At 42.9% G+C, this 18,431-nt stretch overlaps 2 protein-coding genes and 1 long non-coding RNA gene across 3 annotated transcripts in view; all 3 read left to right on the top strand.

The window, feature by feature from the left end:
• Positions 1-3,387, top strand: part of LOC139025267 (uncharacterized) — an 11,615-nt gene extending 8,228 nt beyond the window's left edge. Inside the window, exons 2-3 of the long non-coding RNA XR_011476779.1 lie at positions 2,891-2,968; positions 3,075-3,387. This is a non-coding gene — a long non-coding RNA (uncharacterized lncRNA). The remainder of the gene's footprint in view (positions 1-2,890; positions 2,969-3,074) is intronic.
• A 79-nt stretch (positions 3,388-3,466) lies between these two features.
• LOC139025266 (B-cell receptor CD22-like) lies at positions 3,467-11,517 on the top strand (the record flags this gene model as incomplete). Its single annotated transcript, XM_070440344.1, has 7 exons — positions 3,467-3,482; positions 3,576-3,788; positions 5,284-5,610; positions 6,712-6,927; positions 7,069-7,428; positions 7,729-7,980; positions 11,363-11,517. Coding segments are annotated over exons 1-7 (1,539 nt in total), but the record flags the coding sequence as incomplete, so codon positions are not given.
• A 666-nt stretch (positions 11,518-12,183) lies between these two features.
• Positions 12,184-14,105, top strand: LOC112073977 (cell surface A33 antigen-like). Its single transcript, XM_024141208.2, has 5 exons — positions 12,184-12,380; positions 12,561-12,657; positions 12,751-12,790; positions 12,918-12,998; positions 13,099-14,105. Exons 1-5 carry the CDS (start codon positions 12,200-12,202, stop codon positions 13,168-13,170), a joined length of 471 nt encoding a protein of 156 aa, XP_023996976.1. The 5' UTR covers positions 12,184-12,199; the 3' UTR covers positions 13,171-14,105.
• The last annotated feature ends 4,326 nt before the right edge of the window (positions 14,106-18,431 follow it).

Below are 18,431 nucleotides of genomic sequence, written 5' to 3'. Positions count from 1 at the left end.
GTTGTGTGACGTGTTGCATGACTGTCTACGTCTGTCTATTTAAGCTGCCATGATGTAAGATGCAAAAAGAATTTCCTCATGAATTCAATAAAGTCATGATCATCACCATCATTGTCACCATCATCATCACCAACAACAACAATCACTTATTGAACAGATGTGTAGAACTGTAAACAAATATTTCTATATTGATTGTTCTGAAGCTGTTTTATTCTCAGAACCACAAATATAGGAGGATAAATGTTCCATCCTCTACGGTCCGTCAAGCTGTACAGCAGCCGAAAGACTGACCACCAGGTTCAATGATAGCTCCTATCCCCAAGCTGTGAGGGATGAACAGCAAGTTACACACGCACGCACCACGCGCGCACACCGCACACACACCACACAACACACACACACACACACCACACCCCCATTTCCACTTTTCATTGAATACAGAACCATGTTAACAATATGTTGACTATTCTATATGGAATGTTTATAATATCTTAGAATGTGTTGCCTTGTCCCTCTGAGTTCTACATAACAGGTCAAAGTTCTATTTACTTTTGGTCAGTTCCATGATATCATTCATTCTATTCTCAAAACACATTCAATTTACACTCCTCATCAGCTGTATCAAAGTGGTACTGAAGGTTCCAGTGTTCTAGACTGGAGCTCCACCTACTGGCATCTCAACATTACTACCATCCTAATAATAATGTCCTCAATAATGTTGGGCTAATAACAACAATAACTGCAGTGTTCTAGACTAGAGCTCTCCCTACTGGCATCTCAACATTATTGCAGTGTTCTAGACTAGAGGTCTCCCTACTGGTATCTCAACATTACTGCAGTGTTCTAGACTAGAGCTCTCCCTACTGGCATCTCAACATTACTGCAGTGTTCTAGACTAGAGCTCTCCCTACCTGGCATCTCAACATTACTGCAGTGTTCTAGACTAGAGTTCTCCCTACTGGCATCTCAACATTACTGCAGTGTTCTAGACTAGAGGTCTCCCTACTGGCATCTCAACATTACTGCAGTGTTCTAGACTAGAGCTCTCCCTATTGGCATCTCAACATTACTGCAGTGTTCTAGCCTAGAGGTCTACCTACTGGCATCTCAACATTACTCCAGTTTCTAGACTAGAGATCTCCCTACTGGCATCTCAACATTACTGCAGTGTTCTAGACTAGAGATCTCCCTACTGGCATCTCAACATTACTCCAGTGTTCTAGACTAGAGATCTCCCTACTGGCATCTCAACATTACTCCAGTGTTCTAGACTAGAGGTCTACCTACTGGCATCTCAACATTACTCCAGTGTTCTAGACTAGAGATCTCCCTACTGGCATCTCAACATTACTGCAGTGTTCTAGCTAGAGCTCTCCCTACTGGCATCTCAACATTACTGCAGTGTTCTAGCCTAGAGATCTCCCTACTGGCATCTCAACATTACTCCAGTGTTCTAGACTAGAGGTCTACCTACTGGCATCTCAACATTACTCCAGTGTTCTAGACTAGAGATCTCCCTACTGGCATCTCAACATTACTGCAGTGTTCTAGCCTAGAGCTCTCCCTACTGGCATCTCAACATTACTGCAGTGTTCTAGCCTAGAGTTCTCCCTACTGGCATCTCAACATTACTGCACCATCCTAATAATAATGTCCTCAATAATGTTGGGCTAATGACAACATTACAAACTGACAATACATCAGATAGAATGGTGAAACACAAGACTGGCTACTTGACAAAGTCACATTTAATCACACAAACAATGATGTCTGTAGTTGTACAACATGCCACTATCATATTATGTTACACTGTTGACCCGTGTGTACAGTACTGGTAATAGCATTAGTTAGCAGAGACATCAGTATCATCATCACCACGGCCTGCTGTCTTGACTGCTGCTGTCCATATACTGTATAGTCTAATGTAGCCTGTTGTCCATATATAATCTAATGTAGCCTGTTATCCATTTATAGTCTAATGTAGCCTGTTATCCATATATAGTATAATGTAGCCTGCTGTATTGACTGCTGCTGTCTATATACTATATAGTCTACTGTAGCCTGTTATCCATATATAGTCTAATGTAGCCTGTTATCCATATATAGTATAATGTAGCCTGCTGTATTGACTGCTGCTGTCTATATACTATATAGTCTACTGTAGCCTTATTCCATATATAGTCTAATGTAGCCTGTTATCCAAATATAGTATAATGTAGCCTGTTATCTATATGTAGTCTAATGTAGCCTGTTATCCATATATATTATAATGTAGCCTGTTATCCATATATAGTCTAATGTAGCCAGTTATCCATATATAGTCTAATGTAGCCTGTTATCTATATATAGTCTAATGTACCCTGTTATCCATATATAGTCTAATGTAGCCTGTTATCCATATATAGTCTAATGTAGCCTGTTATCCATATATAGTCTAATGTAGCCTGGTATCTATAGATAGTCTAATGTAGCCTGTTATCCATATATAGTCTAATGTAGCCTGTATCTATATATTCTAATGTAGCCTGTTATCCATATATAGTCTAATTTAGTCTCTTATCCATATATAGTCTAATGTATCCTATTAACCATATATATTCTAATGTAGACCATATAGTCTAATGTAGCCTGTTATCTATATATAGTCTAATGTAGCCTGTTATCCATATATGTCTAATGTAGCCTGTTATTCATTACATACATAGTGCAATAGACTTACAGACAGACAGTATTCATATAGACAACCATATAGCACAATACAACACAACACAATATGAGCCTGGTTCATTTTCAGTAATGAGGCCCTGTACCCCATTTACAGTTTCTACTTCAATGTATCAGGTGGAGTTAGTCACCAGCTACAGAGTGAGTTGTTGTTTATGTTTCTAAGACTGCAGGGTGGGAGATGCAACAATGGCCTTGAGAACAGCAGGAAGTGTGTTGGTGGTCTTTCTCTGGTCTGTGACAGGTATGGTCTCATTCATAACTTGACATGTTTGTCAATCTACAGGMATCAGTGTGAGCCAATTGGCCTTGTCTTCATTCTGATACCATTGTGTTCTGCTACTGTTCAGTGGTACTGGGTCAGGATGGCTGGAGTGTGACTTACACCACTCAGAGTATCTGTACCTTGAAGGGGTCAACAGTGGAGATGTCCTGCTCTTACACATATCCCAGTGGTACAGTCACAACAACCTTCTGGTTCACCAAAAATGATGCTGTGGGTCCTGTTAGTCTGAGTGATGACGCAGACTACAAAGGACGTGTGACATACCGTAAGGATAAAGAGAATGGTCACACCCTGTCAATCACAGACCTGAGAGAGAGTGACTCAGCTATGTACAAATTCAGATTTACAGATCAGAATGGGAAATGGAGATATTCTGGTAAACCTGGAGTCTCTCTGTCTGTCACAGGTACAGTTACATTCAAAGCTAAACTGTTGAATTCCATTTAGTTCTGGAAAATGTCTTGGTTTGTATGTATGTCTGTATAACATAGGATTTCTTCCATCTTTGTATTAGAGTGATAAGTCAGTGATAAAGGGATTTACAGTGATATTGTTTATTCTCCAGGTCTTCAGGTGAAGGTGACTGGTGGATTTTGGTATAATACACTGACCTGTAGCACCACCTGTACTCTGACTGACAACCCCACCTACATCTGGTACAAGAACGGACACAAAGTAAAGGAAGACACTTCCAGCCTGTACTCAGACTCCTTTAGTGATGCAGACAATTACTCCTGTGCTGTAAAAGGCCATGAGGATCTCCGCTCTCCTGCAGTGTGTAAGTATGGACTTTTACATACAACATTTGTTTCAGGTTGTCAGACAATCATTATTTAATTTGCTGTGAATGTGACGTCCACTTCTGCTTAAGGTCCGTATGCTTTGCCTCGCAGTGTTGAATGGGCTTCAAGATACATAATCAAATTCATGAAAATGCAGTCAATGGATGAATTTACTTCTACCAGATACCTTTCATTATGTTTTTGCACTTGTACACCATTGCACTACTTTTTTAACCAATGAAAAACTTGAAAAAAAAAAAATAACTACAAAGCTGAGGGAGTATTCACATCCTTGTTACTTTCACAGCATATGAGTTTAACTGGTGAAAACTAGTTTTCCTACTTAATCAACAGTGTTGACTTCTTTTAGTTTATTTTCGAGATGGGATCACCTCGTTAGTCAGTATGTGTTTCACCTGTGCTCACTTGTCCATCTGGTTAGTGGGAAGGTGTTACACCTGTGCTCACTTGTCCATCTGGTTAGTGGGAAGGTGTTACACCTGTGCTCGCTTGTCCATCTGGTTATTTATTTATTTATTTTATTTTACCGTTATTTTACCAGGTAAGTTGACTGAGAACACGTTCTCATTTGCAGCAACGACCTGGGGAATAGTTACAGGGGAGAGGAGGGGGATGAATGAGCCAATTGTAAACTGGGGATTATTAGGTGACCGTGATGGTTGAGGGCCAGATTGGGAATTTAGCCAGGACACCGGGGTTAACACCCCTACTCTTACGATAAGTGCCATGGGATCTTTAATGACCTCAGAGAGTCAGGACACCCGTTTAACGTCCCATCCGAAAGACGGCACCCTACATAGAGCAGTGTCCCCAATCACTGCCCTGGGGCATTGGGATCTTTGTTTAGACCAGAGGAAAGAGTGCCTCCTACTGGCCCTCCAACACCACTTCCAGCAGCACCTGGTCTCCCATCCAGGGACTGACCAGGACCATCCCTGCTTAGCTTCAGAAGCAAGCCAGCAGTGGTATGCAGGGTGGTATGCTGCTGGCAGGGTATGGTTAGTGGGAAGGTGTTTCACCTGTGCTCGCTTGTCCATCTGGTTAGTGGGAAGGTGTTTCACCTGTGCCGGCCCAGGTGATATTTAAATGATGAAGTTTGTTTAAGAAATGTGGAGAGTCAACACCTTTACTTGATTCTCCCTTACTGATTTCTGGAAAAACAAGTCTTTATCTTCCCTGCTTTAGTTTACTCCACTTTTCGGTTTGGTGTAGGTTTTACTTTTTTCTTATCGGGCAAATGTTGTGGGTGCTCATGTCTCTGGTTCCAGTTGTTGTTGCTAGTCAACTTTCAATGGACTCTCTCATGAGTGTCTTTCACAACCTTTCCTAGAAACCGTTCTCATTTTGGTCTTTGTCAGTGACTCTGTTATTTCCCCCTTTCGTTTTAGTGACTTTTGGTTTTCTTGCAGGTGAATGTGACAGTGTAAGTGTGTTGGTAATATAAAGGTGTTCTATTGTCTTGTATTTCAGGTCAGAACTGTTGGAGTGTGACTTACACCCATCAGAGTATCTGTGCCTTGAAGGGGTCAACAGTGGACATATCCTGCTCTTACACATGTCCCAGTTATCATGAGATCAAAACAGCGTTCTGGTTTACTAAATTGTCTGGTAAGGATCCTGAAGATCTGAGCTCAGTGCCAGGGTATGAGGGTCATATAGAGTACCTTGGGGATAAGAGGAGTGACTGTACCCTGAGAATCACAGACCTGAGATTGAGTGACTCTGCTGTGTACAGGTTCAGATTCATAACATCTGGAGAAAAGTTTGCTGGCTCACCTGTCTCCCTGACTGTCACAGGTAATCTGTCACTCATCTCACATCTATTACTGTAATTACCTTATTAAGGGCAGTCATACAGACACAGTAGTGGTATGTGATACCAAATGTAGTATTTCACATAAGAGGACATACTGAACACTGAACAAAAATATAAATGCAACATGTAATGTGTTTGTTTCATGAGCTGAAATAAAAGATCCCAGAAATGTTCCATATGTACAAAAAATGTACATCTCTCAAATGATGTGCACAAATTTGTTTACATCCCTGTTTGTGAGAATTTCTCCTTTGCCAAGATAACCCATCCACTTGACAGGTGTGGCATATTACGAAGCTGATTAAACAGCATTATTATTACACAGGTGCAACTTGTGCTGGGTACAATAAAAGGCCACTATAAATTGTGCAGTTTTGTCACACAAGACAATGCCACAGATGTCTCAAGTTTTGAGGGAGTGTGCAATTGGCATGCTGACTGCAGGAATGTCAACCAGAAATGTTACCAGATAATTTAATGTTCATTTATCTACCATAAGCCGAATTTGGCAGTACGTCCAACTGGCCTCACAACCGCAGACCACGTGTATGGCCACAATCAACAGCCTGATCAACTCTCTGTGAAGGAGATGTGTCACGCTGCAGGAGGCAAATGTGCTTTTTGTTTATATGGAACATTTCTGGGATTTATTATTTCAGCTCATGAAATATGGGACCAAAACTTTACATGTTGCATTTATATTTTTGTTCAGTGTAGTTGAAACAGAGACCTGAGAGAGAATGACTGTCATTATTGTCTCTAAAATAGTTTATTCAGATTTAGGAGGGCAGTATGACATGGAGTTACTCTCTCTGTCACAGGTAATACCGTGCTAAATACTAGATCAAGATTCAATACAAATGTGCATTATCAATCTACGGACTAACATAATTTGTATTCAAACAAAATGAATRGTCTAGTTATTGTAGGTTAGTTCAACACATATCTTGATTTGTGTTTATTCAGTATAAGGGTCAGGATGATAGTCTGTACAGACTGTAATCGGAATGGCTTGCATAATTTCTTCAGAAGAGAACTCAGTAAATTCATACAGTATTTTCATGTGTTGTATTTCTTTCCAGATCTTCAGGTAAAGATTACAACTTCACTGTTTTCAAGGTGGGTGACCCTGAACTGTGGCACGTGTACTCTGACTGACAACCCCACCTACATCTGGTATAGGAACGGACACAAAGTAAAGGAGGACCCTTCCAGCCTGTACTCAGACTACATTAGTGATGCAGACAGTTACTCCTGTGCTGTAAAAGGCCATGAGGTTCTCCACTCTCCTGCAGTGTGTGAGTGTAGATTCAACTACAGTATTCCTCAGTAGGCTATATTCATTCATGTTGGTGAATTACACATCTGAAACACTCATCACACMGAAMGATCTGAGAACAGAATACAGAAAACACTATATTGTCATGTTATTGTTTAAGGTGTCCGTGGTCAGAACTGTTGGAGTGTGACTTACCCCCATCAGGGAGTCTGTGCCTTGAAGGGGTCATCAGTGGACATATCCTGTACTTATGACAGTGGTTATGATACTGTCACATCATCACTCTGGTTTAGTCCTAATCAGAGTGACAGCTGGAAGGATGAGTTGATCCCTGAGGACCTAACCACAGACCCCGGGTATGCAGGTCGTGTGGAGTATGCAGGAGAGAAGGAGAGAGGTCGCTCCACCCTGAGAATCACAGATCTGAGAGAGGAGGACTCTGCTGAGTACAAGTTTATATTCAACACACAGACCTCAAGATGGGGATACAGCTTCCCTGGAACAACTCTGACTGTCACAGGTAACAGTGAACTCACAACCTACAGGTGAATGTGGTAACTCTCCCAAATTCCAGAAATCCTGGTTGGAGGATTAATTCCTTCTTATTCTGGGAAAATTCTGGAAAACATGGGGATTTTGGGAGAGTTACCAGAATTGTTTAACCCTGTTCATGCCAAAGTGACAATGCAGCAGTGGGTGGATGAATATCTTAATGTATTATTTTACATTGATACAATAGGAACCTTCTGTGTAGGAAAGTCTTTGTTTATTGTAATAGAGATCAGGTGATTCGGGGTTTTAATGATGTTTTTCACTCCAGGTCTTCAGGTGCGGATTAATGGTCCAACCAACATCATAGAGGGAAAGTGTCTTTGTCTGTTCTGTGAGTCCATATGCTTTCTGCAGGACAACCCCTCTTACATCTGGTACAAGAACGGACAACGTCTGATCAGGCATGAGACCAAGTACCTGTACCTAAAGACAGTCAGCAGTGAGGATACAGGCAGATACTCCTGTGCTGTAGAAAACCATGAGGATCTCCACTCTCCTGAAGAGACTCTCACTGTCACATGTGAGTATGTGGGATATAATTCTAGAACTATACACTGAGTATACAAAACATTAAGAACACCTGCTTTTTCCATGACATAGACCAGGGTTCCACAACAGGCGGTGGTTTTATTTGCCCGCCCCCCAAGTTTTCTGTTTTCTGAGCAATGTAAGAGTACACATTGTTGCATTATACTAAGTAAACGAAAGGAGAAGTGGCAAGACACCACCTGCGCCAGTCAAATCTAGGAGGCAGCAAGAGATCGAGATACTTGTCAGAGAGAGAAGGCAGCTGAGAAAGCAGTGGAACAAGGCCTCTGATGCAGAGAGAGAAGGTCTCATCCTACTCCAAGCAGACATCAAATGTCGGCTGGCAACCTTGCGAAGAGCGGAAAACTTAAGGAAACTTCGTAGGAAGAAGGAACACTCAAGAACACGGTTCTATAAAAACCCCTTTAAGTTTGTCAAAGACCTCTTCGCAAAGGAAAAGTGCGGAATCCTAAAAACTCCAAAGCCAGAACTGGAAGAACATGTGGAAAAGGTCCACCAGGACACGAAAAGGCATGAGCAGATAATCATCCCACATGACATCCCACCTATTCAACCACCAGAACTCAATCTGGACACTGACCCTCCAAAATGGAAGGAAGTAGAGAACGTTGTCCGACGAGCAAGAGCGGCCTCGGTTCCTGGGCCTAATGGAATACCATACAAGCTCTACAAGAACGCCCCGGATGTTCTATGCTTTCTTTTGAGGCTCATGAGGATAGTGTGGTGGTGTGCTAATCCCGAAAGAGAAGGATGCGACAGACATCAGTCAATTCCAACCAATCTCCCTTCTCAACGTCGAAGGGAAGATCTTTTTCAGTATAATAGCACAGAGGCTGTCCACTTACCTGGAAAGGAACAAGTACATTGATATATCTGTACAGAAAGCAGGCATTCCTGGTTTCTCTGGTTGCCTGGAACATACTAGAATGATTTGGCACCAGATCCAAACAGCTAAGAAGGACAAGAGAGACCTCTATGTCATCTTCCTCGACCTGGCCAATGCCTTTGGCTCAGTTCCCCATGAACTCCTCTGGGAATCCTTCAACATTTTCCACGTACCAGAACCTATCACTACACTGGTAAAGGCCTATTTCCAAGACCTGCAATTGTGTTTCACAACACCTGACTTCACAACAACATGGCAGCGCTTGGAAGTAGGCATAATGGCAGGCTGTACAATTTCACCTCTGGCCTTCACTATGGCCATGGAAGTCATCATCAGGGCATCGAGATGGGTGATCGGCGGTGAGAGAACTAAGGAAGGGCTCCGTCTCCCACCTATCCGAGCATACATGGATGACATGACTACACTGACAACCACTGCAGCATGCACCAGGCGGCTACTTGCAAAACTGCAGGATAACATCAAGTGGGCCCGGATGAAAATCCAGCCAAGCAAATCTCGAAGCATCTCCATAGTCAAGGGACAGCTTAAAGATGTGAGGTTCTGCATTGGAGATGACCCGATACCAATGGTGTCTGAGCAACCCGTCAAGAGCCTGGGTAGATGGTACAACGAAAGCCTCCGGGATAAAGATCAAGTGCAGCAAGTAATGCAGGACATCGCCGACGGTCTTGAGAACATCAACAAGACCCTACTGCCTGGGAAGCTCAAGCTTTGGTGCCTACAGTTTGGACTTCTYCCCCGGGTAATGTGGCCACTCACCGTCTATGAGGTCCCAATAACAACAGTGGAGAAGATGGAGCGAACCATTACCTCATACGWGAAGAAATGGCTGGGTGTCCCACGATGCCTGAGTAACATCGGCCTCTATGGCAAAGGGGTCCTTGAACTACCTCTTACAAGTCTAACGGAGGAGTACAAGTGCTCTAAAGTAAGACTTCAGATGACATTGAAGGACTCCAAAGACCAGACCATTAGCAAGGCTGCACCTCCCCTACAAACTGGACGGAAATGGACATCATCCAAAGCTGTGCAGCAAGCAACATCATCCCTGAGACACCAAGACATTGTGGGGAATATCCAGCATGGAAGAGGGGGCTTTGGCTTGGCAGCAAGCAAACCAACGTTCCATAAGGCAACAACATCTGAACGCAGGAAGCTGGTGGTCGAGGAGGTGCACAGACAGGAGGAGACTGCAAGAAGTGCAAAGGCTGTCTCTCTTGCTAAACAAGGGCAATGGACGCGGTGGGAAGGCCTGGAGAGGAGAAAGATCAACTGGAGTGAGCTTTGGCAAATGGAGGCAAGCAACATCAGCTTCATCATAAGAGCTGTTTATGATGTGCTTCCATCACCAAAAAACCTACATCAATGGTATGGCGARGACCCGACCTGCCCCCTCTGCCCAGCTCCAGCAACTCTCAGGCATATAATGACAGGTTGCAAGACCAGCCTCTCACAAGGCCGCTACACCTGGAGGCACAATCAGGTCCTCAAGAGCCTGGCTGCAGCACTTGAGACCAAGAGGAGTGCAACCAATTCATTACCTCCAAAAGCAAGCAATCCCGTCAAAACAACAACATTCATCTGGGAGGGACAGAAAAGGCCCAAGCATCCTCCTACGAAGCCAGAAACTGGACACCTAGCCATGGCCCGGGACTGGAAGATGCTTGTCGATATTGGCCAGCAACTCATTTTTCCACCTGAGATTGCTTCTACCAACCTAAGGCCAGACATGGTACTCTGGTCCCCTTCACGAAAGGCTGTGTACATCATAGAGCTCACAGTCCCGTGGGAAAASTCTGTTGAAGAGGCCTACGAGCGTAAGAAACTGCGTTACACAGAGTTGGCAGCAGACGCAACTCAGCGTGGCTGGAATGCAAAAGTCTGGCCAGTTGAAGTGGGATGCAGAGGACTCGTGGCTTCTTCCACCATCAGGTTGCTGAAAGAACTTGGAATCCATGGACAGGCTCTGCGGCAGACCGTCAGAGCAGTTTCTCAAGCAGCTGAAAGAGGCAGCCAGTGGATCTGGATAAAACGGAAGGACCCTTGCTGGGCTATAACTTCATGACCCCCCACCCCCACCTGAGAACCCAATTCAGATCTGAGGTATGCGGTCAGCTGTAGGGCTGGCTCAGGGAAGAGGACACCTTGCATAGTCCCGTGGGAAATCTTAATTGGGCATGGGACACAAGCTAAGGCTTGATCACCCTTTAGCTGGCCACCTTTGATGAGGGTGTTTAGTGATTAAAGGCCAAAACACCCACTGATTCGAAGGCACACTACTGAGGATGTGTCCCAAAATTGACATCTTAACCCAGTCTAAGAAATAAACCTCCCATGCCACTTTGTGAGTGCATACCATCTATTGGCACAATGGACAGTTTTAACATCTCGTCCCGTGTTTTATGATTCTGTGTACTCTTACCTTTTATGGCATCCTCTTTACCAGATGGCCAAAGGGACACCTCGGTGTCAGTCAGTCCCTCTGGTGGAATAGTGGAGGGCAGTTCAGTGACTCTGACCTGCAGCAGTGATGCCAACCCACCTTTGGACAAATACACCTGGTACAAGAAGAATGTAACCCTCAACCAAAAGCATCAGGACAGAGTTACAGCATCACTAAACATCAGCTCTGAGGACAAGAGGAGAATACTACTGTGAGGTTGGAGAATGAAGTTGGAGACAAAATATCAAAGCGTGTTACTGGTAAATGTTTGTTGTAAGTATTGCATATCATCTCCATTTTCTACACTATTTTACTTTATTATGTGATTCAACAGATATACTTTCCTGAACTCAAAAGGCAAGTATTGTGACACATTTTTCTTATCAGATAAACAAAGACCACCTCAATATCAGTCAGTCCCTCTGGTGAAATAGTGGAGGCAGTTCAGTGACTCTGACCTGCAGCAGTGATGCCAACCCACCTTTGGACAAATACACCTGGTACAAGAAGAACGTAACCTCACCAAAAGCATCAGGACAGAGTTACGCATCACTAACATCAGCTCTGAGGACTGTGGAGCATACTACTGTGAGGCCCAGATGAAGTAGGAGCCAAAATATCAAAGCTTGTTACTGTAAATGTTTGTGTAAGTATGCATATATCTGAATTTTCTACTCTATTTTACGTTATATGTGATTCGATCAGATATATTTTCTGAACTCAAAAGGCAAGTATTGTGACACCTTTTCTATCAGATTTTACCAAACACCACCTCAATATTCAGTCAGGCCCTCTGTGAAATAGTGGAGGGCAGTTCAGTGACCCTGACCTGCAGCAGTGATGGCCAACCCACCTGTGGACAAATACACCTGGTACAAGAAGAACGTAACCTCACCAAAAGCATCAGGACAGAGTTACAGCATCACTAACATCAGCTCTGAGGACAGTGGAGAATATTACTGTGAGGTTGAGAATAAATATGGACGTCTCAACTCTTCTTCTGTGTTTGTGGACGTTCAGTGTAAGTACACCTAATCTTCATCCATTCATTGATTATCACACAGGTCAACAACAATAAATAACAGTTATCAATATTAGACCCTTATCATGCCATATGACATAGAATTAAATACATATTGTTTCATTTTGTTTATCCTTGGTTTCCTCTGTCATATCTCCACCATGCATTTATAATCTCAAGATACTGCAGCAGTGTTTCCCTGGGTTCCTGTGGTGGGGGTGGGGGCTGTCCTGACTGCTGGAGCTCTTCTAGTCACCATCTACTGCTATATGAAGAGGTGAGCCAGCCATTTACATATACTGTATTAGTAACATATCAACCTCCACTAGAGGTCAGTAGAGAGCAGAACACAATCTGTCCCTCATTGCAGGAGATCCACAGGAGGAAGTGATGCCACAGCAGACACACAGGTAATAATGTCAACAACCAAAGTTACTTCAATCACAATACCACAGACATAGACAGTAAACAAATTAATTCATGTATTTGTGTTTTATGCAGTATTGAGTATTTGTGTTTCGGTGTCTCTCTCCACAGAGTGTCCATCCTGGTCCTAACAGTGAGGTGTACACGGCTCTGAACATGAAGACCAGGTCACCAGAGTATGACACCCTGGCAGTAAGTCGCTTATAATGCAGTTTGTGTGTTTGTGTGTCCGTGTACATAAAAATGTTAGAGGGAGTGGTTTGTAAAGTTCTCATTCAGTGTCTTCTTTCAGAATGTGAGGGACTTCGCAGTGACACACACAGCCCCTCAAATAGATGATGAGCCCTCCATTTATGAGAAATGAAGAGAACCACCACATAACCTGGACTGAAGAGAACCACCACAGAACCTGGACTGAAGAGAACCACCACAGAACCTGTACTGAAGAGAACCACAACAGAACGTAGACTGAAGAGAACCACCACAGAATCTGGACTGAAGAAAACCACCACAGAACCTGGCCTGAAGAGCTACAGCATCAAACCAAAGCTAGGCCTCACAATGCTATTCTCTTACTATGATATTGCTTTCTAATCTAGAAGGTTTAAGACAATGAGCTTTAACTTTTGAGTAAATGCTGGAATTTAGATAGTTCTCCTAATGATAAATACAGTATGTGCATTACCTTTCAAAAGTTTGAGGTCACTTAAAATGTCCTTGGTTTTGAAAGAAAAGCAAAAATATTGTCTATTAAAATAGCATCAAATTGATCAGAAATACAGTGTAGACATTAACGTTAATGTTGTWAATGACTATTGTAGCTGGAAATGGCAGATTTTTTAATGGAATATCTACATAGGCGTACAGAGGCCCATTATCAGCAACCGTCACTCCTGTGATCCAATGGCACGTTGTGTTAGCTAATCCAAGTTTATCATTTTACAAGGCTAATTAATCATTAGAAAACCATACTGCAATTATGTTAGCACAGCTGAAAACTGTTGTCTGATTAAAGAAGCAATAAAACTGGCCTTCTTTAGACTAGTTGAGTATCTTGAGCATCAGCATTTGTGGGTTCGTTTACAGGCACAAAATGTCAACTTATCTGTTTACTATCTATAGATTGTATTGCTTATCTTTTTTTTATTGGATTTTGCCAATTCCAGATTTTCTTAACATATAAAGTTTTGGCTTGTCTTAGTGACACAAAAATTAATAACATGGACAGGGGCTTTTAAATATTTTTAGCTCTCGAGTTTCTCCTGATGTGTTTAAATATGTTTTACTTTGCACTGCTGTCAGTCGTTATTGGTCGTTTTATAATTTATATTATGTAATACCATATTGTTCAGCGTCATGATATTGCTTGTTTTATTATCAAATTGTTAATTATTACGTATTTTAGATACATTGAATATATGTTGTAAATTAGCTCAAAGGTAGACAATATATAGACAACAAATAAATTGATTGTTTGACTAACATGCATTGATTCATAACTAAATCCATTCTGCTCGTTTCTTGTATTTCTGCCTATTGGACACATGATGGAACCATTGAACCACATAACCATGAGTGGCTAGGGGCACGCACACACACACACATACATACATACACATACATACATAGTCACGATCGTCTTGACGTGGAAGAGAGGACCAAAACGCAGCGTGTGAAAAATACATCTTTCTTCATCTTTCTTTTAATGAAGGGAAAAAACAAACACTTACAAAATGAACAAAAGTGACGCTAAACAGAACTAAGTGCACACATAGAACAGAGACAATTACCTAAAGCCTATGGCTGCCTTAAATATGGCTCCCAATCAGAGACAACAATAACCAGCTGTCTCTGATTGAGAACCAAACCAGGCAACCATAGACTTTCCTAGACCTCTCTCCTGAACACAACCCCATACACTATACAAAACCACCTAAACAATACACACACCCTAAACTAGACAAAACACACAAACTTCCCATGTCACACCCTGACCTAACTAAAATAATAAAGAAAACAAAGAATACTAAGGCCAGGGCATGACATACATACATACATACATACATACATACATACATACATACATACATACATGTCTAGACCTTGCCAGATTCTTTCCCAGTAGTTCAGACAATGTATGGATTTGTTCTTGTGAATGCCTATGTCTGTATGGGTATGTTGCTCCCTAGACTACTGAAGGAGTACTCTAATGTAAGTGGTCCAACAGATTTACTAGGTGGCAAAGATCTGGATGGACTATTTCTACTTTGATCTAATTTCTTGTATTTCTTTGGGAATGGTTTGTACTCCTACTGGTGTCTGGAGCTCTACCCCTCTGCCCTATCAGACGCTCAGAAGTCCATCCAGCTCGCCCCTGATTGGCCAAAGGGATACTTCCTCAAAGGGAGTACACTGATGGGGTTAAAGGTCAGTGTCTGAGCTCTCTACTGTGAAAGTGGACATTGCTGACAGTGTGTGTGTGTCTGTCGGTGAAATCTGACTCTCAATCTCTTCTCCCTCATCTTATCTCCCCCTCTTTTCCCCCTGCTTTCTCTCACTTCATTTCCCCTCTCTCCCCCATCCTCTCTCCCTCCCCTCACGCACCCCTCCTCCCATCCCTCCCATCTTCTCTCTTCTCTCTTCAGACGAAGAGGAGGAAATCAGCCGTTACACAGTTTTCCTTATTAAATGGTCTTCTGAATAAGAATGTACCAGGGTTTGAGCCTGCGTGTTGCTACTGATGTCCACCTGACAGCACTGTAGAGATCACAATGGTGAGTTAGACGTCTCTGCATGATACACAGAGTTAAGAGCCTTCAGTGGAGAGCTTGAGTCTTGCACATAAATAGTATCACCATTGTCCAACACAGAGAGAAAAGTACAACGATTCAACTCCTTTCTGTCAGGAAATGAAAAACAATCTTTGTGCCGGTAATACAACCCAATACAATGTTATTGGTTCCATTGTACTTTTGGGAGTAGACATTATTTCCATTGTACTTTTGGGACCTTGCTATTGGTCCCATTGCATGTATTTCGACTGTGCCTGCTGTTTGTCCTCCTGTCCAGGGGTGGCGCTGGAGAGCACCAAGCTGGTGATCAGGTTCCCAGACCGCTTGATGCAGAGAACCCCTCCCTCTCCTCAGAGGACCAACCCTATAGGCCTTAACATCTTATCAGCCTCCCAGTACGCCTCCACAGGGTAAGGACATCCATCTGTTTGTCAAAACGTCAACTATCATTTGTATACATATATAAGCATTTATAATTTGTTAATTATGAGTTATTCTAAAGTGTTACCAACCAACTCATATAAACTTTTGACATTTACAAAATGACAGACAAATGACAGAAGGTGGGGGCAGGAGCACAGGTGTTTGTGTTTTCATACTGTTTGTCTCGCTCTCTTATTTTACCAGATAAGTTGACTGAGAGAACATTCTGATTTACAGCAACAACTACATTTACATTTACATTTAAGTCATTTAGCAGACGCTCTTATCCAGAGCGACTTACAAATTGGTGCATTCACCTTATGATATCCAGTGGAACAACCACTTTACAATAGTGCATCTAACTCTTTTAAGGGGATGGGGGGGTTAGAAGAGAATACTTTATCCATCCTAGGTATTCCTTAAAGAGGTGGGTTTCAGGTGTCTCCGGAGATGGTGATTGACTCCGCTGACTGGCGTCGTGAGGGAGTTTGTTCCACCATTGGGGTGCCAGAGCAGCGACATGTTTGACTGGGCTGAGCGGGAACTGTACTTCCTCAGAGGTAGGGAGGCGAGCAGGCCAGAGATGGATGAACGCAGTTGCCTTGTTGGGTGTAGGGCTCTGATCAAGCTCTGAAGGTATGGAGGTGCCGTTCCCTCACAGCTCCGTAGGCAAGCACCATGGTCTTGTAGCGGATGCGAGCTTCAACTGGAGCCAGTGGAGAGAGCTAAAGTATTACAGGGGGGAGGAGAGGGGATGAATGAGCCAATTGGAAGCTGGGATGATTAGGTGCATGGGAATTTTAGCCAGGACGCGGGGTTAACACCACTACTCTTACGGTAAATGGCATGAGATTCTTAATGACCACAGAGAGTCAGGACACCTGTTTAACGTTCCATCCAAAAGACCACAACCACACAGGCATTTGAGATATCGTTTTTTAGACCTGAGGAAAGAGGTCCTCCGACTAGCCCTTTCCAACATCACTTCCAGCAGCATCTGTTCTCCCATCCAGGACCCAACCCTGTTTAGCTTCAAGGCAAGCCAGCAGTGGGATGCAGGGTGGTATGCTGCTTGACAAACAGAAGCCTGACCAGAGAGATAGGACAGGAAACCCATTGGCAACCTAACAACACTGACCACCATGGCCCCAGGCACCGTCCGATATGGACAGAGGGCAGAAGAGCGAGAACATGAATACAAAAGATTAAAGAAGTTGGGTGTAGGAGACGTGTCTTCCCTACTTTAAAGGAACAGAGGCTTGGATAGTAATGGGGGTGTTGGGGGAGTGTCACCCCTTTATGTAGTCCTCTGGCACACACACAGACAGCACACTGGACACACAGTTATGAGTGTGTGATGTGTCAATCCAAAGTGAAGAGGATTGCTCCTTGATTTCCTTTCCCCCTCTCCCGTCGGCCTGAGCTGTGAAGCATGTCTCATTGATGCCATATGATGGATGATGTCATCAATTAGAATCTTGAAGGGGGGGCGTTTCCCCGGCAACTGCCCTTACACAACCATGTTGTAGACACTAAAGGGGGTCATTTCAGGTTTGTCCCCCTTTTGATACAGCTGATGATGAGTACATTGAATGTGTTGTAGAATAGAATGAATGACACATGGAACTGACCAAATGTAAATGGAACTTTTGACCTGTTCCATGTAGAACTCAGAGGGACAAGGCAACACATTCTAAATATTATAAACATTCCATATAGAATAGTCAACATATTGTTTAACATGGTTCTGTATTTAAATAAAAGTGGAAATGGGGACATTTTATGGACATGCAAACAAACATTACAACATTGCAGTGTGTGTGCATGGGGGTGGTTGTACATTGCTAACATGACCACCTTGTTGACCTGATAGCCAGCGAGGTGAGACAAAGTCAGGTCTCGAGTTGAAACAAGTAGTCTCAGCACACATGGGGGATCCCTTGAAATGTTACATTTGATTGGTGGATTCAAATAAAGTATTTAAAATGTGTGACAGTGGATTTATCTGAGGGCCCTTCAGGACCAGACTGATAGGGAGTAGGGTTGACATCTATACTGTGTAGGATGTGTGTTTTAACTTTTCTACATCCATAACAACCAGCTCTCTAGACTTTGATACAGACTCCATGGGCCTTCACTACAGATGGTGTCTGTGTGTGTGTGTTTGTGTTTGTGTGTGTGTGTGTGTTGTAGTGGAAATTTCAATCAAGTGTGGGAGACTTTGTTGTTTCTTCAAACAATTAATCTTTATTTATTATTGCAATAAGGAGCAGTTAACAGACACATCAAGTGTATAGGTTAAGAGACCAACGAAGAAGAGTTGGGTGTCAGATTATATTAGAAAAGTACAGCCCCCCTTCGGGTGGTGTGACAAACAGAACAACAGCAGTGAGGAAGTACTGGTTGGTGA

Source organism: Salvelinus sp. IW2-2015, unplaced genomic scaffold (genome assembly GCF_002910315.2).
Source record: "Salvelinus sp. IW2-2015 unplaced genomic scaffold, ASM291031v2 Un_scaffold2442, whole genome shotgun sequence".
Taxonomy (NCBI): Eukaryota; Metazoa; Chordata; class Actinopteri; order Salmoniformes; family Salmonidae; genus Salvelinus; species Salvelinus sp. IW2-2015.
Note: the sequence above shows the minus strand (reverse complement) of the source record. Positions and strands in the feature narration are given on the sequence as shown.